Below are 27,416 nucleotides of genomic sequence, written 5' to 3' on the forward strand. Positions count from 1 at the left end.
GTACTTCTTCCACCACTGGAAATGATAAATATTAAACTTTTAGTATTGTAATTGTTATGTTTAGGTGATGATGGAAGAAGTTTCAGTGATCTAAATTAAAAATAGTGATTTGTTTTATCAGATATTCAATTGAGTGAAATGCTCTGGGCGTGGTCTTTGATGTTTGATTGACAGGTGCATTTAAACTGAGCAATGCGATGACCACTGGAGGGGAAACATGTCCATTTAGCTGTATGAAGGTATGTATGTATGTATGTATGTATATAGGATATAGGTATGCATGTATGTTGGTGTGTATGGATGGATGCGGGTATGTATGTGTATAGGTATGCATGTATGTATATATGTGTATGTTGCTATGTATTTATATAAGTATGCATGAAGGTATGTTGGTATGTGGGTGTGTATGTAGGCATATATGTATGTTGGTATGCATGTAGGTAGGTAGGTAGGTATGTACTTTCGTATGTATCTGTGTTGGTATGTATGTGTGTGAATAGGTATATATGTAGGTGTGCATGTGTATAGGTATGCATGTTGGTATGTATGTATGCATTAATGTTGGTATGAACATTTGTATGTATGTATATAGGTATGTGTGCAGGTATGTATGTATGTATATAGGTATGCGTGTGTGTGTGTGTGTGTATGTATGTATGTATGTATTTATGTATGTATGTATGCATGCATGCATATATGTATGTTGGTATGTATGTATGTATGTATGCAGGTATGTATGTAATAGGTATGCATGTAGGTATGTTGGCATGTATGTGTGTATGTATATAGGTATGTATCTATGTTGGTTTATATGTATGTATGTATGTGGGCGTGTATGTTGGTATGTATATAGGTATCTCAGTATGTATGTATACATATGTTTTTGTATGGCTATAGGCATGTGTGCAGGTATGCATGTATGTATGTATGTATGTATGTATGTATGTATGTATGTGTATAGATATGTATGTATGGTAGGTATGTGCACAGGTATATATGTATATATGCAGGTATGCATGCATATGTATGTATGTGAGTATGCATGTTGGTATGTATGTATGTAGGTACATTGGTATGTATGTATGTACGTATGTATGTATGTATGCGTATAGGTATGCATGTTGGTATGTATGTATGTATGTGGGTGTGTATGTACGTAGGTACATTGGTATGTATGTGTGTGTGTGTGTGTATGTATGTATGTGTATAGCTATGTATGTATGTATGTATGTATGTTGGTATTTATGTTTGTATGTATGAAGGTGTGTATGTACATATGTATGTGGGTACATTGCTGTGTATGTATGTATGTTGGTATTTATGTATGTATGTATGTATGTATGTATGTGGGTATGTATGAAGGTGTGTGTGTGTGTGTATGTATGTATGTATGTATGTGTATAGGTATGCATGTTGGTATGTATGTGGGTGTGTATGTTGGTATGTGTATATAGGTATCTCAGTATGTAGGTATACATATATTTTTGTATGGCTATAGGCATGTGTGCATGTATGTATGTATGTATGTATGTATGTATGTGTATAGGTATGTATGTATGGTAGGTATGTGCGCAGGTATATATGTATATATGCAGGTATACATGTATATGTAAGTATGCATGTAGGTATGTCGGTATGTATATGGGTGGTACTGGTACATTTGTTTGTATGTATGTATGTATGTATGTATGTATGTATGTATGTATGTATGTATGAAGGTGTGCATGTATGTATGTATGTATGTGTGTATGTATGTGTATAGGTATGCATGTTGGTATGTATGTATGTTGGCATTTATGTTTCTATGTATGTATGTTGGTATGTATGTAGGTACATTGGTATGTATGTATGTATGTATGTATGTGTATAGGTATGCATGTTGGTATGTATGTGGGTGTGTATGTTGGTATGTGTATATAGGTATCTCAATATGTAGGTATACATATATTTTTGTATGGCTATAGGCATGTGTGCAGGTATGCATGTATGCATGTATGTATGTATGCATGGTAGGTATGTGCGCAGGTATATATGTATATATGCAGGTATGCATGTATATGTATGTATATAAGTATGCATGTAGGTATGTCGGTATGTATATGGGTGGTACTGGTATGTATGTATGTATGTATGTGGGTATGTGGGTATGTGGGTATGTATGAAGGTGTGCATGTGTGTATGTATGTTGGTATGTATGTATGTATGTATGTATGTATGTATGTATGTTGGCATTTATGTTTCTATGTATGTATGTATGTATGTATGTATGTGGGTATGTATGTATGTTGGTATGTATGTAGGTACATTGGTATGTCTGTCTGTCTGTCTGTATGTATGTGTATAGGTATGCATGTTTGTATGTATGTATGTATGTATGTTGGCATTTATGTATGTATGTATGTATGTATGTATGTATGTATGTATGTATGTATGTATGTGTATAGGTATGCATGTTGGTATGTATGTATGTATGTATGTATGTATGCATGTTGGCATGTATGTATGTATGTATGTATGTATGTATGCATGCATGCATGCATGTATGTGTATAGGTATGCATGTTGGTATGTATGTATGCATGTTGGTATGTATGTATGTATGTATGTATGTATGTATGTATGTATGTATGTATGTATGCATGTTGGCATTTATGTATGTATGTATGTATGTGGGTATGTATGAAGGTATGTATGTATGTATGTATGTAGGTGTGTATGTAGGTGTGTAGGTATGTATGTATGTATGTTGGCATGTATTTATGTATATAGGTATGTATCTATGTTGGTAAATATTTATGTATGTATGTGTATAGGTGTGTTTGTTGGTATGTATGTTCATATGTATAAAGGTCACGTCTATAGACGTGTGTGTATGTATGTATGTGTGTGTATAGGTATGCATGTTGGTATGTGTGTGTGTGTGTGTGTGTGTGTGTAGGTATGCATGTTGGTAAGTATGTGTGTGTGTGTGTGTGTGTGTGTGTGTAGGTATGCATGTTGGTAAGTATGTATGTTGGTATTTATGTTTGTATGTATGTGTGTAGGTAGGTACATTGGTATGTATGTATGTGTGTAGGTAGGTATGCACGTTTGTATGTATTTTTGTATGTATCTGCTAGTATGTATGTGTATATAGGTATATGTGTATCTATGTATGTATGTAGGTGTGTATGTTGGTATGTAGGAATTTTGGTATGTATGCAAGTATGTTGGTATGTATTTTCATATGTATGTATGTATGTATGTATGTATGTACATCACTGTGTATGGATGTATTTATGTGTGTATATATATATGTAGGTAGGTTACAAGTAATCTTACTTCATGTGACTCAAGAAGCATAGAACTGATGTGTCAAGCTTGTAAATTTTATTTTCATGTGTAAAGGTTACTGATTGTATTTTCTCATCCTTTTCGTTAATGGAGAAACAACAGAAAAAAAAGCATTCACAAAGTAAGAAAACATTTATAGGTACATACAATATATTGACGTGATAAAACACAGCATCACATGTCGGTGACCTGGAGGAAGCAGGAAACATCTCTGGTCAAAAGAATTCACAGCAAAGTTTGGTATCAAAGATGTCAGGAAGTATCTGATTTCCATCTTTCTTAATCACACCTGTCAGCAACATGACCATTTGTCCTTTAAATTTTAAAGATTTAAAGACTCTGTACTCAAAAAATCCCTTTACAGACCTGCAAAATATATATTTCATCTCGTCTGTTGCCATTTTGACCAAAAAAACTGATCATTTCTTCAACATTTCCAGGAGGAGTGGTGACCTACTAGACACCTTTGACAGAGACTTGTGCTGTGAATTCCGGGTGTGTGACTCAGCCATGTTGGATGGGTAAGTGTGAGATGACACACACTGTACACTGACAGAGACAGAATACGTTTACAGTTTACGACGTATGAACCCTGTGTGAATTTTACCACTCTGTTGCAGGCACAATGGGAAGCAGTTGATTTGAAGAAACAAATCAGCTGCTCACTGTGGTTAGACAGTCAAAGAAAAGCCCTTCAGAGATTGACGATGAATCGTTTCCACTTTTTTAAGGTTGATAAAAACTGGAATGTTTTCAGATATGACACATCTGTCATCGGCTTTTCAATCCCTGTTCACCTTCCCGTTTAATTTAAATTCTCATTTTGGTTTTTCAGCAGTGCCAACATGAACATTGTGCTGACAACAGTGGTAAACTCACACCGTCTGAGCAGAGTGTGTGTGAGACGATGTATGTGTCAGGCTGAAAACAATTAGACTTAAAAGAAATAATATTGTACCTCAGATATTCACACAAAGTCGATCCCACCCATCGTTACCCGATACTGTAAAACCTCCACGCCAACTTTTATTATTGCTGCTTCTTCATGGCACAAATAATAGAAACAATACATCATGTTATTCATACTATTATGTTCTCTTTTGCCATGCAAGCTCACTACAGTACTGCTTCTATATTAGCTTATATTACACAGAGCGACAAAAGAAATCAGGGAACAGAGCAGGTTCATGTTTGATTAGCCACACACAGTGCCAGACTAACTTCTACAGCTGGTTTACAGTTGGTGAGTAGATACAAAAGGGTTATTATTATTGTCATTGTCACACAAAATAATGGTTATGATAGTAATAGCAATATTTATAATAAAAAAAAAACACATTCTCAGGGCATCACAAATATAATGAACCAAAGGGGGCCAAACGTAATGTTTGAAATAATTTAAACATTTCTGACATTCATTCCTTCGGGTGTTTTTTTTTTTTTATTTACAGTATATATTTATATTTGTATAGAAGTAGTGCTTCATTTTTAGAAATACAAATGAAAAAACACAAAAGGGCTGCATTCTGTGAATGCTGTGCAAATAACATCTTTTTACACCAAACCTCCAAACAGAGCCGTCCTGACAAACACACCCTTCCTCGTATTCTTCACAAGTACAGCTGCAACGATTACTCGATTAATCGATTAGTCCATCAAAAGAAAAATAAATGGGTAACTTTTTTTTTTTTTTTTTTAAAGCAAAAATGTCAAACATTTTTCAAGCTTCTTAAATGGATTTGCTGCTTTGTCATGTACGATAAATGATGAATCTTTGGATTTTGGACTGTTGGTTGGACAATTTGAAGACGTCACTTTGGGCTCTGGGAAACAGTGATGAGCATTTTTGACAATTTTTTGACATTTCATAGACCAAACGATTAATTGTGAACATAATCGTCACGTGCAGCCCTCTTCACAAGCACTCAAACCATCACATCTGCCATCCCGACAGACAAAAGGCTGCAGTCAGCTTTGATTCTGGCAGGTAAATGAACATCAATTCAGCAAAGAAAAGCACTACTTTGTCTTATCGGCCTTAAACATCTCACAAGTAACGAGCCACTTTACGAACCAACAGAAGTTCACCTGCCAACAAAGGCGGTTTACAAACTTACCAGCTAACAGGGGACGACTTCTTCATCCCACGCTTCAAATCACACGGTGACATTTGACTCCGTTCTGACACGAGACAACGTGGCCTCTAAGAAGAAAAATAAAGAGGACAAGCTCGTTGGCATGCATCAACCCTTCTCCTCCTCCTCACCTGCCCTCATTTTACCTGCCAGCAGGAAATGAAACTCCAGTCGGAACACAGATTCGACCAAAGAGAGCTGAGAACTATTTTTGTGTTCGCTGTAAAACTTCTTCCATCTCTCGCAGCATCCTGGACATCTCGCTACATCCTAATCGGACCTTCAGCACTTACTCATCTATTATGGAAAACTATCAGTGAACCACAGACGGCGTTTCTTCCATGTTTAAAATCAGTGCTGGCAGTGTTGGCACCTCATCGACACAATACGGCCTTGAAAGCTACGATCGAACTCAAACCGACGACCACCAGAGAGTCACATCAGCTGCACAGCAACCGCTGACTGCGCCGTCACCGAAATCCAAGAAACTCTCCATCGAACTGCGCCCATACAGAAAAGATCAGGCTACCGCTGCCTGTAGCTAGCATGCTTCTGGTTTCAGAGAAGAAGAGCAGCAGAAAGTGGCTCCTCTCCTCAGCGTTAATCACCCATAATCTCTCAGAAACTGCCACACCTCCATGCAGCAAGTGGAGACGAGTGGAAAAACAAGAAAAAAAAAAGTCAACAGACAACCAGATTCATCATAAAATCTCCTCCGCTGAGTTTCCTATGAGCATCTTCAGTCTAATGCTGCCTTTAAGTGCAGTCAGAAAAGACGTCTGAGCTCACGGTGACTTAAAAGCAGCATTTTTTCCACAAGGCTCATGGGAAACTAAGTTCAGAGTTACTTTGCAAACAGCCAACCTAAACTACATCTTACTGAGAAATGTCTCCAAAGAAGAAGAAGAAGAAGAAGAAAAAAAGAAAATGCTGAAATCACTTTCACAACAGCTCCAAGGTCGCACTGGGAGTGAATACAACTATTTTTTCCCCTTGGAATACAACACATATTCTTTTTCATTCGAGAAAAACATGAACAGCAGTGTCTCACAAACATGTATGTATACACTTTTTTCAACAAGAATATACGCACAGACTTGTTTTTTAACTCGTGAATGACTTTTAAAATCAGTCTGTGACGATGATATATGAAGTTTTACTGAAAGAATAAAATATCCGATCGCCTCGCTCCAAGGACGCCGCTTCAAGAAATGGGGACTCCCTGGAGGAAGGCGAAGGCGGGACTTTTCACACAGTGCGGCGTCCCAAACAAAGAACACGTGTCTTGAGTGAAGAGCGTCTAAAATGCCAGTCCTCGAGCTGTCCGGTAAGATTCCTCAGCATGAAGGAAAAAACAAAGAGAGACGAAAGAAAAGTTCTTGAAATTAAAAAGTCTTTTTTTTTTCTTTCTCTGAAGTCGCAGAAATAAGAAGTGTAAAGTCTTGAGTTGGTGGGATGATGATGATGATGATGATGATGATGATGAAGACAAAGACGGCCATCCGTGTTTTTGAAACGATATGCAGTGAGACGAGGCAGCAGAGGGTTGTGATGGACAGGAGTGATTTTAAGTGGAACTGGTGGTGATGCTGCATTCAAGTCATGGGAAAACTGCTGTAAAAATGCACGTCTTCATTACACTCATGGGCTAAAATGTCCACATTACTGAATTCTGAAACCATTGAAGAAAATATCCGCAGTCACAGAGATCGTCATGTATTCATCAAATATGATTTAAGTGATTTTGTGATCAAAACGCTTAAAATTTGCTTTAAGATTTTTCAATCCTTCAATGCTTATCGCTCACTTCTATTCATCAAAATAGTCCCTTTGACCAAATTGTCAGGAACTAAAAACACAATTAAAAGTTCTTTTGGCACTTTCTTCTTCACTGTTTGGCCACAAGACTTAACAATATTTGGCAAATTGGACCGATGATTATTAAAAACCATTTGAGATGTTGCATGTCATGAGACTTTGAAGTTCAATCTTAAATTGAAACTTTAAAGAGTCGCTCTAATTAAATTTTCCCCATGACGTAAATGCAGCACACCGAGCGGTGGTCATGAAGCGTGACTGAGCGTCTTGACGTCGACTTCCTGGAAAGTCATGTGACGTGGTTTTCTGTGGTTGGCTGGAGCGTTTGTCGAACCCTCCCAGATGCGGTGACCTCTGACGGGCCGATGGACACCCCGGCGGGCCCTCGCAGCAGTGACGTGAGCGGTGACAGCAGGTATCTGAGGAGGTGCGGGTCTAGATGGATTTGGAGGAATCCTGTTTGCTGATGAGAACTTCCAGGAGGCGGAGTTTGGCCTTGATCCTCTTGTACTCCCTGTACTCCTCCAGCATCGGCACGCGGTCCTCCTTCTGGACATTTCTGCAGCAGAGGAGGGAGACAGAGGAGAACGTTTCGTTTTCATGTCCTGACACGTGCTCGCTGACCCTCCCCAGCAGATGCTGAATGATGCTCTAAACTGGAGTTCCATCCAGACCATTTTACACTGACTTCATTACGCTGACTGTGGACTGTGTCTTCCACTTACCTTCCATTACGCTGATAGAAATCTTCCTCAAACTCTCGGATGGTCTTCCTCAGTTTCTTCTTCTCTGCTCTGGCCTTCCACAGCTGTTCCAGCAGCTCTGGCCTGGAGGACGATGGGACACGTGAGAACGCAGACCTGAGATGCTTTTAAATCACATTCATTCTCTCAACTCTACACTGAGTGAAACACTCCCATAATCAGCACAAAAATACTTAAAAAAAAACACATTTTTTTTAACATCAATCACTTGGATCTTGACCCCTAAACGTAGAACTGAGCCCAGAGAGGAAAGAAGGGCAGGAAATAAACTGTGGTGGCATCAGGGATCAGCTGTCAGGATCACGTTCAGGTAAGAGAGCTGGATGTACAAACCTGAGCTGATGAACAAGATTAGAGGAGTTGTGTGTGAGAGAACTAAAGATCGGTGACACGTTAACCAGATTACAGACTCAGCAGATAAAACCTGTGTTTTCTCTCTCTCACATTATTCCTGCTGGTGTCCTCTTTAGTTTAAGCTTTCTGTCTCTAGGATGTCTATGACCAGGTGACACGTTCCCCGTAGTCAGAAAGTCACAATTATGGTGGAAATCTGGTGGAACTGTCCTTTAACTGTGATGTAAAAGATGTAAATGTGTGTGTTCTTACATGGACGAGGCGTTGGAGCTGGACAGCCGCAGGTCCAGCGCCAGCCTCCCCGACCCCTCCTCCAGCTTGGCTGTCATTGGACAGTCGCTCTGCCTGTCTGGTTGGTTCTGGCTCCTCACTGGTCCGTCAGTCGGGGACACGAGGTCGACGGCCATGATGACCTCAGAGCTCTGCATCTCTCCGCCGCTGCTCTCTCCCTCCTCCTCCTCCTCCTCTTCTTCCTCATCCTCCCTCTCCTCCTCCCGCTCGTCGTCTTCTCCTGCTTCTCTTTCTTTCCGCTCGTCCTCCTCCTCTTCTTTGATCTCCTCCCAGAAATGAGCAGTTTCACCCTCGATGATTGGCTGGAGGGTCTGACTTCGCCTCTTACTGGAGGGTGACACCTGGGAGAGAGAGGGGAGGTTAAAGTGTTTCAACAACAACTGAACATATAATAGAATTCTGCATCATAAACCCACTTTGCACTGCTGTTATCAATGCTAATATCTGCTCACATAATCCATTTTATCTGGTGCAGTTTCTAAATTGTTGTATGCTGCTGCACCGACTCCATCTTTGGTGCGTGTGGTTGTACTCCAGCTCTGCTTTCTGAGGAGATTTAAAGTGACCCTGCCCAAACCAGTCAAGGCTGAGGACCTCCCACTACCATTGAACTTGCGTCTCTCCTGCTGGCTACATTTCCAGTCATTTCACCTTATAGATAATCAGCTTCACTCTGTGCATTTTGATATTAACTGCTGAATTAATTAACTAGATCATTTTAACTACAGGATCATGGATTAACATTGATTTGATTGATTTATTTTAATGTGTGATGTAAAAACACCCACAAGTTTGCTCTGCTGCACGATGTATTGTCTTTGGGTACAATGACTTATTTAATCATTTTTAAACAGATTATTCTTTTTTTTTTTTTACGCAGTTCTGGCCATGCAGATGTGTCACAACGCGCCCGTGCCCCATGTATTTCAGCCATAATAGATGTACTTATGTGTACATACTGTGACAGGTGTGATGCTGACTCTGGTGAGCATCTGTTTGACCAATCTGTAGCGATCGTAGAGAGGCTTCACCACCAGACGCTCCTCTCTGGTCACCTGAGGTCGAGACAGAAGGAGTGTAAATGGGCGTTTTCACACAGCTTCACAGAACAAATGAAATCCAGGCAGGAGTAAGTTAGGATGTCAATAACTTACCGGTCGACCATGCAGGCCCTCGTAGTGCAGCAGGTTCTTCTGAAGGACTGTCTTCTCACAGGATAACTGTTCTTTAGTCATCTTCTACAGAGACAGACAGTCATGTAACAGTGATATAAGTTTTAACTAAACTCATTTTGGCCAAACGGTGCCAGAAGAATTTGGTTGCTTGTGTTACAGAAGTACAAGAAAAGTTTTTTTTTCCACTCACATATACATTTTCTCCCATTTTCACACACATTTCTAATGATGACATGGGCTCTTGTGCCTGTGTGATGTGTATTTGCATTATTCCAATTATGATTCCATTTTAGTTTTCCAAAATGTTGTTGTTTTCAACTTTCTGGTGATTGTGTGGGTGTGTACAGACTGTGTTTGACAGTCTCTGATAATCATCTGCAGCTAACCTTGATGTCATCGGGCCAGCCGTCCTCCTGCCTCTTCCCTTTGACCCTGCGCTGGATCAGGTCCAGTGTTTCCTCCCGGGTGGGACGCTGACCTTTGACCTCCACCGCCGCATCGTAAGTGCCTTGGTCCAGCGTGGAGCCGAAGCTCTTGGGTAGGGTGTTGCTCCGAGGACGAGTCTGGGGGCCGAGCTCGCTCTCTGCACGGTGTTTGGCATCTGTTGAAGGAGGAATACAGTGATGAGAAGAGATGAGGGGGAGATACAGAGAGGACGGGGCACAGAGGGTACGAGAGAAGGAACCAGGACAAGAGCAGCGGTTACAGAGAAGATGTGGACAAAGTCTTAAGTCAGCACATAAAACATGTTTCACTGGACGATGAGACATGCAGGAGTCTGACAGATTGCAGCCAGTCACAATATGAGGAGAAAGACAAACATGCTGAGACAAGAGACAGACCCCGTGCAAAACCACGACACTGCACAGTCAAAACCCAAACACAGCAAGCAAAAACCTCTTCCTGGACACCTTCCTAACAGCGTCAGAGTGTAAAATAAATAAATGTAGACATCCTAACGGCCCTGAGTCAGTCTGATACTTCCATGTCTGGTGCATGTGAGACATACTGTCCTGCTACCTCCTCCTCCTGAATATTGCAGCATCTCTCAATTAAGTGTGACCAGTCTGCAGATCCTAAATAACTGGAATGGCTCTGCAGAAGCAGATGCAGTTATGGTTTGCAAAAACATGAGTGCACACCCCCTGGGACGCTGTGTAAAACATGAATAAAGCAGAACGTGATCACTTGCTAATCCCGTTTGACATACACTCAATTGAAAACAGCACGAACACAATTTAATGTTTTACCTCGTCAATGTTTTTTTGGACACAGCATCCAAACTTGCTTGGAATCAGGGTTGTATTTAAATTGTGCTGTTGTTTCCTTGTAAGAACAGTACATACTGTATAAAATGTCAGCAAATAGTCAAAACTTGAACACAGCTATATATCGATTCTGGAAATAAACTGCTGTCGTCCAGAAAACCTCTGGTCAGATGTGACGTCCCAACATGCGGTTTGAACAGGAAATACACCAAAGCAAAGAGGAAAGACGCTCTCACGATGCCGTCTCAGTGTGACTGTCAGTAGTGTATGTATTGTCTACTTACTGAGGGGTTGGTACTTACTGAGGTGATACGGTCTAGAGCTCAGGCCTGAGTAGGGGTGGAGCGGGGGGGTGAGTGTGTGATGGGGAGGTGAGCAGATAGAGGAGGAGGAGGAGGAGGAGGAAGGGGAGGAGGGAGCATGGTGGCGTCTGTATGAATGGAGCAAAGCCTGGTGCCTCAGCGTGCTTCTGGGTAAAAGGTGGTGCTGGCGTCCTGGTTGGCCGATCAGTCAATCAATCAATCAATCGGTCGTTGGGCGATAGGAGGAGGAGGGAGGAAAGTGGAGAGCGGGTGCTCGCGTTATTGTTGTTTTCAATTTTGATTTGAAACAGAGAGAGAAATGTTTCGGCCACTGCGTTCTCCGAAAAGGAGAGCCGTCACCTCACATGGAGAAGGAGGACGAGTGTCATGGGGTTTGTTCAGAACGGTGAAACGATGCACAAGAGACGCGTCAGAGTACAATTTGTACACGTCAGATATGTCAGATTTTACATTCTAGCACCTTGTTAGAGCAGATTTACTGTCAAGAGCGCCAGTTTATCAAAGGACGAAAGCTTCTGCAGCCCCAATTTTAATGCTGATCAGCAAGAGATTAATGGATTATTATCAGGAATCCTTGAAATCTCCAAGTATTTATGAATAATTCAAAAGTCTTATCCACCGTTTCACCTCACCAAATTCACCGCAGTGGGTAATGAATGTGGGTTCACAAGGACGCACCAGCACACTGGAGGGTGGGAGCCACGCATGTGAGAGCCACGTCAACTCCTGGCAAGTGTGTGTCTGCGTGTGTGTGTGTGTGTGTGCGCGTTAGACCAGCATACATGCAACGTTGTTACAAAGGTCAAAGGGTCGGAGTGGGGAGGGTCAAGCTGTCCAGCATGGAACAGGATGGCACACGGACACTCTAACCCCGACACACACGCACGCACATTCACAGGGAAAGGAGTGAGTGGTTGTACCTTTAATCTGCCTGCGGATCTTAGTGAGGTCGGTCATCCATTTGAGGACTTTGGGGTTAGCTGCCTTGTCTCCATGAGAGGGCTGCAGAGAGAAATGATGAATGTTAAGTCCACAGGACTCACAGGAGGCAAAGGATGAGGCAAAGATCTGATTAACAACTATTTTTAAGTTCAACATCTGCCTTTGTGTAAAAGCGTGCATAATGTATTAAACCTGTTCAAATGTGTTGGTAATCTCAGAATAAAAGAGACTAATCTGTTAAATGGGCATTCCTCCATCCTCATAAATTGCCTTTTCTATTTTTCATGATAAACATCTGCAGTCTGCTTTTACCTTATAGTTCCTCTCCTTCTCAAACTGCTCTTCAAACTGTTTGATCTTCTTCTTCAGGTGTTGAAGCTTCTTGGTGAGTTGGTGGGTCACTGAATCGCCTCCTCTCATCGCCTCTTTGGAGCCAAACGATGCTCGCCGCGGTCTGGAGTGACAGAAGATACACAAGTATGAACAAACTGCAAAGAAATCCAACATTATCACACATTATACACTTTGAACCTCGTAGGAGTTCCAGGAAATACGCCGCACCGGGATGTCGGCGGCTCATCGTACCTCTGTGCTTTGGTGGGTGAGGTGGCGTCCGGGTCCTGCTGGAGGAACCGTTGGGCACTGTGCGCTCCAAAGTCGAGAAAGCGGCGTGCCAGGAGGTGAGGGTGGGAGCGGGAAGAGGAGGGGGAGGCGTCTTGCCCTCCCTCCTCCTCGTCCACCTCGCCTTCCTCCTCCAGGGGCAGCGGGGGGAGAGGAACCATGCGACCGGCCAGCGGGGACAGCTGAGCCTCTCCGCTCTCGTTGTCGTCCTGCCAGGATTTGTATGCAGGGACGGGGTCTGGGGGGGAGAAATAAAGAGAGGAGGGAGTCAGAGCAAGTTAACGGAGGTCAGAAAAGGAGGGGGAGAAAAGGTTAATTTAATCCCTGACTAACAAGTATGACAGTGAGGTAGATGCTGTACATATCAAGAAGATGCACAAAGTCTGGCGGGGAGGGGGCTGATATATTCAACAACAGATTCATTTTCTTCTCCAGTACCCTGCTGACTCGCTCTTCGCCTGATTAACGGTGCCTTGACTGTCAGCGCTGTGCTAACGAGCTGAGTCGAGGGGAGAAAAGGGGGAAGGTGAAGGAGGGGCCGGAAAGGCGGCGAGACGCGCGAGAAACCGAGAAGCAGAGTCAGACGAAAAAATGCGTTTAGAGAGGAAAGACGGCCTGATCAGCGTGAGCAGAGACCCTGCAGCAGGAGGGAGGACGACACCAGCTGACGGGAGGAAGTGTTTCACATGCAGGGATTCATTCAGAGGCACGTTTTAAGATGTGAGGATGTATTAATAAAGCTTCTCGTACTGTGTTCAAAGCAGCAAACCACCTCTATAAAAGAGAGAAAGGATGAAAGGAAGGATGGGGAGACTGGTGGATGTGTGGGCAGATATAAACTACTTACCGTGGCCTTCTTTTTGCAGATGCATACATGAGAAGTCTATGGGAGGGAGGTGGAGATGGGAGGGGGGTGACGCTGTTTGGATGGAAGGAGGACAAGAAGGAGGAAGACGAGGAGAAAGAGGAGGAGGAGGAGGAGGGAGAGAGATAGTAGAGAAGAGGAGCATTGAGGTCAATCATTCATAACGTCGCTCACCAACATTCATTCACCACGAGTTCGTGTTTAATGAGAACAAAATGATGCTGAACATCAAATCCTTCAGTCATACGAGATCTTTGGGGACTGATCGTGATGGAGATGAATCTCAGCTCACAAAATGTTTAAACCTTGAAAAATGCATGAGACACACAGACATGAATTTCTGTTTAATTTAAAATTGTTTGTTTTTGGGCCAACAAATCATCTCTTATGAGAGAAAAAAAGATTTCTATAACTTGCCGTTCATGCTGTTTTATTTTTGTGAGGTAAGAATGCTGTTTAAAATATAGGATCCCTAATTATTAATTATTAAGTTATTAAGTTTCAGTTTTGGCCCTCTAAAGGAAAAAGTACATTACACTGCTCCAACCTAAACCTGTATAAACAAATAAGGCAGAATAACTGGACTCTGTATAGAATATGATGACTTAAGGAGCTTGTTGGAAAGAAGTCTTATCATGTAAACATGATTTCCTTGGACTGAGTGTGTTTTGTAAAAGTCTAAAATCAAAGTTTGAGTTTGGATCATTAAGCTACTTTTTGTTTCCTAACACTGTTTTAATTACTTGAGCAGAACGTCAAACTTAACATGAATCCATGTTTATTTTTGCTGTGAACAAAAAGAAAGGCTGTGATAACAGAGACAGGTAGGCACCTACCTTCCCACTGGTTGTCAGGGAAGAGCTGGAGGTGGGGGTTGTGGCCAGAGTTTGGCTGGCATGGCGACAGATGGTTCCTGTTGTTCTCGCTGGTGTTGGCGTTCTGGTCACAGCGGCACGAGCTCAAGTCCTGGAGGAGGAGAGAGATGAAGGAAACGAGTCAGGGATGACACTGAGACACTGAGACACAAACGTGATGGATGCCTGATACTTTCTCACTCGGTGCTACTTACACAGCTTAGGGTGTCGGTCTGAGTCTGCTCCATGATGTCACAGGCTTGATTCTCCTGCCTGAGTGAGAAGCAGAAAATACACCTGAAAACATGTTTACGTCTGAAAGTAAAGAGAACTAAATCTACCAAAAACCTGGATTTTTGCTCAGATATCTTGAACTGATTCATTGTTTATTTCTATGTAAAATAAATATAGAAGAGTGGGTTGTATATGTATTTTTTCGCGTGCTTTTTCACAGGCGTTATGGTCTGCGAACACTTGACCTCACAGATCTGAGGGATCTTTGGCTTCTTCCACCTTCTGTGAAATCTTCCAGAAAATCTTCCTGAAATTGTCGGCATCTGTGGCAGATCTGAACAACAGCTGAGGAAGAGTCACGCTAAAGTCACACGACTGAAAGCCTTTTCATGTCGCGATTTCTCGTGGGAAAAAGGCACAGAGCTGCTCTTTGTCAACTTTCTTTCCTGAAAAGGTGTGAAACAGCATTAAAACTAAAACTGCCTGAAATGTTTTTTACAATTAAACCACAGTCCATTATCACAGCCGAGAGGCGTGAGTCTATACGAGTGTGAGGTGGATGTTCAGATGTGTTATGTGTTTCATACAGCGTTTCATGCAGCGTTAAAAAGAGCTCTGAGAGAGACAGCAAGTCACGAGTGCGCGACAACATCCCCGCACAAGCTGAACACCTAATAACTTTGCCTGTATGTTCTTGATATAAAGTGAAAATGGACTTATTGAAGGCTTGAAGGCAAACTAATAATCAGCCCACCTGGCAGTGTCAATGTTGTTCTCAGCATCTCTGACAGCCTCTGCGTCGAGGTCCATTCCCGAGCTCTCCTCCAGGGCGGCGCCAGAGTCCAGTGAATCCTGAGAGAGAGCACCAACGAGATTACAAAACAGGGACCTCGCACGTCTTAGAAACTCCACACGTCATGATGTTTCACTTCTGTTCAGTGTAAACACAAGTTTTCTTTCCGTCGTCTTCAATCATAAAAGCAAAAATGATTATTCAAATGAGGTCTTCTATAAGCAACAACGCATAAAGATTACACCTGCATCCATCACGTGAGGTATCAATGTTTTAAATTTCGCATACATGTATCTCATGGCTATCTGTCTAATCTCTCTAACCCTTCACAGCGCAAAGCCAAGGGGCAGGAGCCTTGATGAGAAAACTGATGATTTAAGGTTCAAAACATCCACGCTGGAGGTTTCAAGTGTTACGTGTTCATTGAACTGAACAGCGAAGGTCTGTCGGGACAGAAAAGTTGTGAATCTGGTTTATATGGTGGCTGTCACATGACTCTGGAATGAATGAGCCGTAGTAACGAACAGGATACACACAGTGTGCACATACAGCACGTCAGACTGGTATTTTGACTTCTGGGAGGACAGGAGTAAAGTGTGTGTGCTTTGTGGTTTGGTGCTCAGGTGCTGCTGTCATTCTTTGGCTCTTGGCTCGTCTATTTAAAAAAAACTGGACTCAGATTATTGTTTGAAGAGCTGACAGGTTTCTCATCAGTGTCAGGACACATCTCACTCTGTCTGCCATGTCGTCTGCTGCTCAGCTCTCCTGCCGGCCGGACGCTAAAATGGTTCTTGGGACGAGAGCCACAGAGGCTCAGGGGGGGTTCAAGGGGGACAGTACCATTAAGGGGATTTGATTTCCACAGAGGCAAGACTGACTAAAAATGTATGTGACTCTCACTGAAGGTTTTATTGAGTTTAAGCAAAACACATTTCCTGTATGTATCATTGCACTCGTTGATCTGTGTGTACATTTGTCTGCTCTGTTCTTAACATCTCTGCTCGCAGCCGAATTCCAGCTATTGTAGCAGTCAGAGCGGAACAAAGATGGAGCGTGCCGATGATATCAAGCATTCAGCCTCGGAATGAACTGACAGACGGAGACAGGAAGGAGGTTAGCGATGGGAAATATGCTGCTAGCCCACACAGCAACTGGTCATGATCTGCGTATTGTGTGAGCCTTGTCATCTGATGTCACTTTCAATTTGTGTGCACAGTGTTCGCCCGTGTTACATTCGCATTTAGGATGAGTAACACGGATGACTCCGCGCTGTTTCTCAGATGTGTGTGTGTGTGTGTGTTGATGTCTCGTAGCATGCTAGCTAAAGCGTCGATGGTGTGTGCGTGAGGACGTGCAGGTGCGTCTTTCTGCGTGTCCCACAGACCTGTGCGTCTTTCTGCTGTGTGCGCTGGTCGGCCTGTGTGAGCGGGGTTTCCCCCTCTGTGTCGCAGGGACTGTCCTCAGGGTCAGTTTGTGGCTCCTCATCTCCATGGCAACCCTGGTCTGCAGGCTCACTGGGACTCCCACTGGGGAAAAATAGTTAATAAAAAACAAGGACAGTTTTAGGAAAACCCGACAGATTTATTCATATTTAGTTAAACACTGAACGCAGCTTGTGTCTTACTGGCAGAAGAGCACGCTTACATAAAGCCTATTTCAGTCTGCAGTGGAAGACTGCTGGACATCTTGTTTTTTGTCTCGAAGGTGACTGACCAGTGAACAGCTGCTCCCTTCAACATGTACAGTTTGCTAATTAACATCACAGCCATCAGCGCGTTTACTGGTAAGCTGAACCATCTGGCGGGCTTTGTGCAATGGTCACTATGACAAACATGTTGCTTTCAAGTCATCCGATGCTTCTTTCGGCCTCTGAGGAATGTGTGTAACGCACGTTTCAGCCAGCAGGTGCACGGAGGAGAGACGCCGCACAGTTTTAACGAAGCTGTGCAGAACCTCGTTGGTCATGTAAGTGTTTGGTGTTGGTGTCTGTTGATGTTCATGCGTGTGTGTGAATTTTAACGAGCGTGTGTGAACACTCACCCCTGGCTGTCGTAGTTGCTGAGGTCTTGGTCGATGGAGGTTTTCAGCTCAAAGAAGTGCTGCTCCACTGCAGCCCTGATGGTTCGCTGAATTATCCTGAGAAAACACACAAAACATATCGATTCTATTCATCAAGACTTCTGTGTGTGCTGCTGTTTTAGGTTTTGTGCTGCGTCCTGAACACACGGGCGGCCTATCAGGATTCAGCGTTTACCACGTTAGGGTGACTGTTCCCTGACCTTCACATGTTTTCTTCGAGGCTGTCCCACTTTTGAACTTTGACCAGGTGTTTAGTTGCTGTTTAATTGCAGTCTGTGTTGAGAACGCGTTAGATCCTGAGGATGCGGCGCATGTTTCCCCCGCTTGAATGACTTCAGTTCAGCTGTAACGAGGGTAAACTATAACAGCTCAGTTCAACAGTGACTAGATCTACACAGGAAAGCCAAAGGTTGACCCTTAACCACGCTGTCTCTGTTTATTCACTAATGGTGGGACTCCACAGCAGGGGTTAAAAAAAAAAAACAGCCAATACAAACGTCCAGTTAAATCCACATTAATTATACTGAGTGCCTGCATGTTCGTATATCTGTTTATAATAGAAGGTAACAGCCGCCGCCTGTAATAATGCATGTTATAGAATTGGTAATTTGTTCAACGTTCACCACCAACAATCGAAAACCAAAAACAGATCCCCCAAAGATCCCGTACTTTTGGAAAGTACTTCCCGGGCGAGCAGGGACTTCTTGAGGGGTAGAATAACGTCCCTGGAACTGAATTTAGAGCCCGGCCCCGGTGGGAGAAACACTCTGAGTTCCTCTAAAGGCGCTTAGTCTCTGTGGGAAACGAGGATTTAGTAAAAATCCAATTTCTTCTTACAAATCAGATTATTTTTAACACCTCAATGTGCTAACAGTTAATTAACTGTTGTAAACTGTTAAATATAGCTGCTATCTGTTCTACCAACAGGGTTCAATGATGTGTAACGCTCTCCACTGTGTTCAGTTACTGAACTGTCTCAACGCGAACTGTCTCTGTGTTCACTTGTACTGAATCCAATAAGCTCAGCGCATTGTTCATCCATTTAATTAAGACCTTTGTGTTCACAATAAGGGTTACTCGGGCCCAGTAATGATGCGTAGGTTAAAACCTTCATCTGTGGAGCCACATGAAAGCCTCCTCACATAATCCCACCTGTCATCAGCCTCTTAATGAACAGAAAGAGCTCAGATAATCAATTAACGGACAAAAGACTAAAGGCTTTAAATGACAAACTGACGTGTTTACCTCCACGCCAAACACAATAATGCATCGTCCAACGAGGGGTAAACAGTAAGAGACATTTATGAAAGCTTAATAATGAATCAAACATTTTCAGAGCCTAATAATCCCTGAAATGGTTTCTTTTCCATTCTGGGCAATTTAACAAGTCCTTATTAAGTCAATAACCTGCTCCAGTTCTGAAAGGATTAATAATGCTTAAACTAGAGCCAGGGAGGAGAGAGGAGGAGAGAGGAGGAGAGGACATTATGGCCTATAAAAGGTAAGAACGGCAGTCAGACTCTGAACTCCTCGACACCGACATGCGGCGGCTGATCCACGGGCTCCGCTCAGACTTTATTTAACTTGCTTGACCACGTGTGTGCGATCATCATGTATCCCTTCCTCGTTTACTCTGGCTTCTCGCAGGCTGCTTGCTTTGCTTCTCCTCCGGCTTAGACAGCAGTCGAGGTTGAAAAGACATTAACTGGGAAAACTCCCAAATCTCTCCTCACACTCCTCCACACCAGCTGCTGCCCCTGATGGATCATACTGTCTCGCTCATAAGATCATACTGCGTGTGTTTGGTGTCTCCAACATATTTACACCAACCAGTTGCTGGTTTCTAAGTGGGAGACTTGGTGCTGGACATAACTGCGTTTGGACTTCGCGTCCATTTAAGGGTGAAACTCATAAAGAGGTTCGGCCCGAGGTCAAATAAATGTGTGTTAGTTGAGGATCTATCAGCTCGACGGCCGCACAACTGCACACATTTCCCCGGACTCACCTTCGCCTGCAGCAGCAACTCAAGCTCTCACTGCAGGAAGCTCTACAAATAATAGCTATCCATCACACACACACACGCACGCACGCACGCACGCACGCACGCACGCACGCACGGTTACCTAACAGCTTGCAGCTTTTCTCTTCCATTCACACACACCATGTGTATTTCTGCTGCTAGGCTGATCGGCAAACTTCTGGTTAAAGAAAGACAAGTGACACGTTTTCCTCTGCTAGCCTTCGTTATTCATTATCAAGAGCTTCATTTCCAGCTTTATTTGTTTACTGAATAACAGGGTATAAACACTTCCTTTCAGCCTCCCCTACACAGTTTATGAGTCAAACTGTTCAGCTCAGAGGAATCCAACTGAGGCCCTCGTCCACCATGTTTCCGTGGTATCAGTCTATCCGTCCACTTGTTTATGCGCAGCTATTCTTCTAATTGGATCGTTTGTTATTCTTGAGCCCTGAGACATCGTGTGTTTGTGCCTTCAGGTCAGGAGACTCACATTAATGTATATCACCACAGACCTCGGTTTGACTCTGTCTCTGTGGCACGCAGTGGCGCAGCGGCCTGACAGTCATGTGATTGCTGAGGTCATGTCCTTGGGGCTCTAAAAGCAGCAAGCCATGCAAAAAGCTTTAGTTTAGCTTCATAATCAAAACAAGGCTGGCTTTCCTCCTTATCACTTCCTCTTAACCTCTTACCTTTCCCCCAACTCTCCTCGGCTTCTCCTCTCCTGATTCCTGTTATTGTCTCTCCTCTTGAGCAGATGGCCTTTTACTCCCTCTTCACACTTCGGCTAACCCGGCTGCCTCTCCCTCACCCCTTCTTTGCAGTCTCTCTACCATTCTCTAAATAACATCTGCAGGATATCACTGCTTAATTACTTCAGGTCTTAACGTGTGTAGGTTCTTAGATGAATATGTGAGTGTGTGCGCATGAAGAAGTTACTATGAGTGGATAAAATTACTCGTGTGTGTACTCACTCAGCAGAGTCAGCAGGCAGGATGGATATTGGGGAGAGGTGGGAGCTGTGGAGAGAAGGGAAAAGGACAACATGGTTAGGACATCACGTACCTCTCCGCTCTCTTCCCATACTGACATGAAATGACCTTGGCGGGTGTGAATGTCGGGCAGCAGGAGCCAAAACAGGGGAGAAGAATAACAACTGAACCGTGAATGCATCTGTCTATACTGTGTGTGTCATAGAGGCAGAGATCAAACACAGTGTGTGTGTCGAAAAAGAATGAAATAAAGATGTGTGTAAGTCAGCGGGATTAGTTTACGTTCTCCTAATTTAAGATCCCTTGTGTCAAATAACAATCTCAAGAAATGCACACACACACACACACACACACACACACACACACACACACACACACACACACAGTTTCAGTCACTGGCGCCACTCTGGGTGGGCAGATTGTTATTTAGGCTACAGAGCTCTGCTAAACCCTGCTGATCAGATAGAAGGGTGTGTGTCAAGTCATATTTGTTCTTCGATGTTCCTCCATCAACAAGGAAGTGTGTGTGTGTGCGTGCGTATTGCATGTAACAGGGAGGCTGAGATGTGTCCGTTGATTCAGCAGCCTGCCGCTGGCCTCACACACACGCACGCACACACACGCACACGAGCACACACACACACACACACACACTGACAGGCATGCCAGGACTCCAGATTTATATAACACTCCTACACACACAGTACAAGGGCATTCTTATTATGGCCAAGTGCATGAGTACGTTTCATAGTATATACTGTGTGTGAGTGTGTGTGAGAGAGAGAGAGAGAGAGAGAGAGAGAGAGAGAGAGAGAGAGACACACACACACACACACACACACACACACACACACACACACACACACACACACACACACACTCTCTAAATGCAGTAAGAAGTCCTCAGGTAGATCGATACAGACTGAATTATTAATGGCCGATAGGACACGATAATGCCCTCCATCTTTATTCGTCTTTCTCCATCTTTTCTTCTAATCCTTGCCTTGTTTCTTGTTGCTATTTTTCCTCCAACTGCTTTTCAACCCTCTTTTCTGCCCTCCTTTCTCTCCTCATTGGGGTCCTTTTCTTCTTCTATTATCAACTCTTTTCTCTTAACAAACATTCTCCCATTCTGCTCAGTTTTCCCTCCATTAACTTGTCTCACTACCACTTCTACCTTTATTCCATCTGTCCATTTCCCTCATTCCACCCCATAACACTTTACAGAATTTTTTTTTCCTATCATCTCAACCTTTTGCCTATCTTTCTCCACGATGTCTCTTTCCTCTTTAATCTCCTCTCCGCTGGTTGTGAATGTACCAAGCATCCACCTTCCCTTTCTGACACTGTAACCTTGATCATGAATGCATGTGATAGAGAAACGGACAAAAAGAGAGATGGAGAGGTGCTGGTGTTGTGGAGATCAAACAGTAAATCTGCCAAAACACGGCCAAAAAGCTGTGGTTGTGAGGGAAGAGGAGCGATGAAATGTGAAAACACATCAGTTCTCTTGCCCTCCTGAGCTGGATAATGTTAAATGAGCATAAAATGTGAAGCCAACATCCACAATGCCAACCTCTCCCCAACATCTGATGAATATTTCTGAGTCTATAATTATGTAACTGAGTTTCCATCAGACCCTTTGTCATCTGAAATTCTCCCTTCTTCTCTGGCCGGCCAACAAAGAGAACTGCCCTTTCAACGCAGGCTCCCTACAGCAGCGACCGTCCCTCCGAAGCACCGATAGCATCTGACAGCAGGCTCTCCTGCTGAGCTGTACCCTAAGGGAGCACGCTGGGTGGCTGCATCACTAACAACAGATCCTTGATAGGGTCCTCAAGGAAGTTACATAATCTCCCTGTGCCTCAAGCAGCAAAGATATTATCTGACCTTACACCATTTTGCCCCTGAGGATCATTGCTGCAGCCTTTGGGGTGTTGCTGCCATACTTGAGCTCCCTAAGCAGCAGAGATAACATTTCTATCAGCCTCAGTTGATCCCATACATGACACCCTTTACAAGAGCCTTCTGGCCCTTTCTTCCCTGCTGAGGACACCATGAAGGGCAGATAGGACTGAACATTTCAGATCCCCGATGGAGCAGAAAGTGGCTTTGAAGAGGTTTCGGCTATGTCTCATTATGTGGGAAGTTTCTTGCAGTTTTCCTTTACTAATCAAACAGCACAGCTGTCACGCTAACGAACGTGCTTCACACCACGACGACAGACGGGAACAGTGTTACCATGCAAAGCGTTTCTGCTTTAGAAAAATGACAGACTGCAGAGAGCAACACATCGCTCTCTATTTGTACTTCTGCCAATTACACACAATATCTTGCACATCATTAATTATCTTTAACAAAACCGGTAAAAGATGCATTTGTCAATTCTGCTTTCAGATTTTCTGAATATTAACTCCTACTAGTACCATTACATTTCCTAAAAACTGCTCACTGCTCTGACAAAAATGCACAGACAAGAAACTGATATGGTACGAGCACAAAAACCTGGTCATTTCAATGAAGATCCGTGTCAGATTGAACATGCTGCAGCAAACATTTTAAGACATATGAAGGTTAAGTATTTATTTTAGTTGTTGGTTTTGGCCTAAAACTGCCACATGTGCAAGGATTTAGTTGTAGTTGGCAAAATAAAGACTCGGCTTTCCAAAGTTCTTCAGACAAGTCGGATCAGATGAGCTCCTGCCCGGCACGACTGCAGCGGTAGCCAAAGGCCGAGTTAAGACCTTGATAACATCGTCAGGAGTCACACCTCGAGCTAGCTGCTCCTTGGCAGTGATACTGTAAAACCCTTTAAAGTGGCCTAAGCTGACGGTCACGTTATCTTCGATAATGCCTCAGAACCAAACAAACGGTCCGCTAGCTTTCAAATCTGATTTAGTGACAACGACGCCGCCATTTTTCACCTGCTTGTTTCCAGGAACTGCCCCGTTATCATGACTCTACCGCTGTCGCCTTCTCATCTGGTGATTTTGATTTCAAATAAGATAAATACATGCGGCTCATTTAATGTTTTTATTTCACCAATGGCTTTATCAACTACAACCTGGAAGGCATCTGAGGTGAGCGGCAGACTGAGACGATTCTTGCCAGATTCACTCAGATCACATCAGGCTAATCTGCTGTCCGCTAACCAGATCTCTCAGCATGATGACAGCAGGAGAACCTCTCTGGTTCACCTGAGGTCTGACTAATGCACCTGGGATTTCAATTCAATAAAAAAAAATGACATTTATAAAGTAAATGTTAACATAAGATTAAAGGACAGCATGTATGGAGCCATCTAACCTGAGATTCTAATATCACCCTCATGTTCATGTCATGATTTCTATGATTCTGCTTTGAAAACAACTTTATAGCTACATTAATTGACACCAAAATGGTTTAATACAAAAGCACCATAAAGTATTTAAAGGTGGATGTACGTACACCCGTTTTGTAGCATCTATCTATTCTTAAGGGTTGCAGTAGACGAATCACATTTGTGAAATGTGCGGTTTAAACAGAATTCAATAGACATTACTATAAGGAATACCATATTTTACTTCTGCAGTGTAGAAGCAGAGAGTTTTCGGCCTCCTATCAGGTTGTAATGGAGCATTTTCTACCTCCAGAAGGTTTGTGACCTTCATATGTTAGCAGAGAAACGTGGCTCTGGCTCTGCTGTTAATAAACTGCAGCTATTTTTACAAATTCTTTCCTGCTTAATCTGCTCCAACCTGAAGTTTTTCCTCTCTTGAACAGAACGTGGTTCAGTCCAGCGTTTGGTTTTTGGCCAAGCTCATTTTTGTTGTTGTGTAAGCGACTGGACCAAACATACTGCTGTGCTACATATCACATCCTGTATATAGGGCAAGAGTATCAGTGTCACACAGCAAAGAGCATAGCTGTGCATAGTCGGTGCAGAGCTGAAACTCTGTGCTGTGGTATCAGTGACCTCATCTCAACTGACTGACTGAACAACAAAAACATCTCTCAGTGTCTGTGGTTTTCGTCTGTTGTATTAAATTAACAGAATAAAATGAGAACGGGGGAACGTGGTGTTCTCAGTGCAGATGGAGAGGAGGGCAAGGGCTGATCAAGGGCGTCCTTACATTATTTACAATCACTCTGATGGCTCCATGCAAAGGAAACAAAGACACGGAGACACTGTGTGTGTGTGTGCGTGTGTGTGTGTGCGTGCGTGTGTATGTGTGTGTAAGGTGAGTTTGAGGTTAGTTGCGATTCCACAGAGGTGCTGCTGTCAGCAGACTTGACTCTGCTCTGCTCTGCCTGGGAGGTACAATAGACTGCTGCAGTCTACGCATCCACTGACGCACACGCACACACGCACACACGCACACGCACACACAAATTCATACCACATATATATATAGAAACATGCAGAAGAGGACATATTTCACTTTGGCTAGTAACCTACTTCACTCACACACACACACACAGACACAGACACACACACACACACACAGGCGCACACAGGCGCACACACACAGCCTGTGATTCACAGAAACACACAGACAGAATCTTAAGCATCATCTTACATCTTATAAACACTCTTCTTGCTGCCTGTGAAACAGTAAACATTTACAGTCCTTCATGTCGGGGCCAAGAAGCTCTCTCAGGGCCTTACAGCAGATGTGTGCATTGAAACAACGCACAACTCTCTCTCTCACACACACACACACACACACACACACACACACACACACACACACACACACACACACACACACACACACACACACACACACACACACACCAGGTCACAGACTGAAGACTTTCTGCATGGAGACTGCTCGTTTGTTTGTTTTCTTTGCACTTTGGACTATAAAGCAGCTTCCCTTTCATTCATTTTCCCTTAATCATCCCGCAGACATTTGGCCATCTGAGAAAAGTGATCTGTGTTGTTTAGCTGACAAATCTTCTACAGCCCCTCTCTCTTCCTCCTCAGCACTCCTTCAATTAATCATTCCTCTTGCAGAGTCACGGGGAGCTGATGCAAGCTTGCTGATAGCTTGCACTTAAAATGTTTTTGGCACTGCCTGAGGATGCATATAACTGGATGATCTATATTAATAAACCACGTTTGTCGGACGTTTTTACAGTTTTTGCAACCACGTGAAACTACAAACATGGAAAAACCTACAAATATTCTCCAGATAACGGCTGCAACTAATGATTATTTTTCTAATCAATGAATCTGTGGATTATTTTTTGGATTCATTGATTCATTATTTAGTCTTTGAAATGAAAGAGTCCAAACCAAAAAATATTCAATTTGCTTATATTCAAAAGGCAGAGATGAAACGCGCCTCTGCACCTATTTTAATAATCAATTAATCATTTTTCAGGCAAATATAACAAATATTCTCTGCTTCCAGCTTCTCCTCTCGTTTTATATCATAGTAAATATATTGGGACTGTTGGCCAGAAATACAAAGACGTCACCTTGGAAACTGGAAACTGTGATGGGCAAAATATATATATATATATATATACACACACACACATATATATATATATATATATACATTTATTAGACTAAACAATCAATAGGAGCAAAATAACGAGCAGAGCTGATATTGAAAATACTCATTAGCTGCAGCCCTACAGAAATCCCTACATGTGTTCTTCATGAGCGACTTTCTGCCGATCATTTAATCAAGCTTTCGTGTCAGCAGCAGTCCACATTTATACACCCCCGTTCCCCCCTCACCACTTCTCTGACACATGCTGAGCAAATATCTTTACAGTATCGTTTTCAAATTGATTGCTAAGAGCACCTTAAGGTACTTTGATGCTCGATGATGTTAAGAACGTACAGAAGCTGCCAACGACTGAGATTTCCTCCAATTACGGGCGCTCCGGCTCGCTGAAGGTGAATCCTTCACATACATTAAAAAGGTTTATCCGATGGATGAAGCCTGAACTTGAGAAAATGCTTATTAAAGGGGGGGAAAACTGCCATTTTTGGTCCTCTATGAAGCAAAACGCTGACACATTCTCAGCCCCCCCCCCCCCGCTCTCTTTATGCTTAGATTGCATAACATCATACCAGCTGTTAAGTAACACCATGGCCTTTTCCTCTTCATCTTCTTCTGCTGTTTCTATTCATGCAGAAGAAAAGGCACAGACTTCCTCCTCCCTGGCAAGAAATTCCACCTCATTCCCTCCATTCTTCATTCATAAGAAAAAGATTTTACATCACACACTTCTTGCTTTCCTCCTCTCATTTCTTTTGCTAATCAACCCACCTCTTGCCCCTTCTCCTTCTCTTTCACTTAGTCCTTAATTAATTTATCTGTCATCCAATCACATGTTTGCTTTCTCCTCTATCCAATCATTCATCCATCCAATCCTCTATTCCAGTCAGCCTGGAGGAGTTACATAACCCTGAGGTTTACCTCTGCAGCAGAATGTCACAGGCCATTCTCATTTTCCCAGCTGTGTTTTCCCTCACTGTGTTCTGTCCTTTCTGTTGTGGTCGGGGTCTTTTATGCCAGTGGATCCAGCCGGTGGGTGTTTCAGTATCACTGCTGTG

At 43.1% G+C, this 27,416-nt stretch overlaps 1 protein-coding gene across 7 annotated transcripts in view; it reads right to left on the reverse strand.

The window, feature by feature from the left end:
- Positions 1–3,353: 3,353 nt before the first annotated feature.
- Positions 3,354–27,416, reverse strand: part of fam13b (family with sequence similarity 13 member B) — a 70,507-nt gene continuing 46,444 nt past the window's right edge. For 2 of the 7 annotated variants that reach the window (XM_076738817.1, XM_076738816.1), the window contains exons 8-24: positions 20,840–20,884; positions 17,810–17,905; positions 17,154–17,295; positions 15,731–15,828; positions 14,958–15,015; positions 14,725–14,854; positions 13,871–13,942; positions 12,988–13,261; positions 12,715–12,856; positions 12,381–12,462; positions 11,440–11,631; positions 10,256–10,470; positions 9,849–9,932; positions 9,654–9,749; positions 8,656–9,035; positions 8,011–8,112; positions 3,354–7,844 (exon numbers count right to left, since the gene is read on the reverse strand). In XM_076738817.1, coding sequence (XP_076594932.1) covers positions 7,721–7,844; positions 8,011–8,112; positions 8,656–9,035; positions 9,654–9,749; positions 9,849–9,932; positions 10,256–10,470; positions 11,440–11,631; positions 12,381–12,462; positions 12,715–12,856; positions 12,988–13,261; positions 13,871–13,942; positions 14,725–14,854; positions 14,958–15,015; positions 15,731–15,828; positions 17,154–17,295; positions 17,810–17,905; positions 20,840–20,884 — 2,332 coding nt within the window. In that variant the 3' untranslated portion in view covers positions 3,354–7,720. The remainder of the gene's footprint in view (positions 7,845–8,010; positions 8,113–8,655; positions 9,036–9,653; positions 9,750–9,848; positions 9,933–10,255; positions 10,471–11,439; positions 11,632–12,380; positions 12,463–12,714; positions 12,857–12,987; positions 13,262–13,870; positions 13,943–14,724; positions 14,855–14,957; positions 15,016–15,730; positions 15,829–17,153; positions 17,296–17,809; positions 17,906–20,839; positions 20,885–27,416) is intronic. The other 5 variants (XM_076738818.1, XM_076738819.1, XM_076738822.1 and 2 more) reach the window with 3 other exon arrangements.

Source organism: Chaetodon auriga, chromosome 9 (genome assembly GCF_051107435.1).
Source record: "Chaetodon auriga isolate fChaAug3 chromosome 9, fChaAug3.hap1, whole genome shotgun sequence".
NCBI lineage: Eukaryota > Metazoa > Chordata > Actinopteri > Chaetodontiformes > Chaetodontidae > Chaetodon > Chaetodon auriga.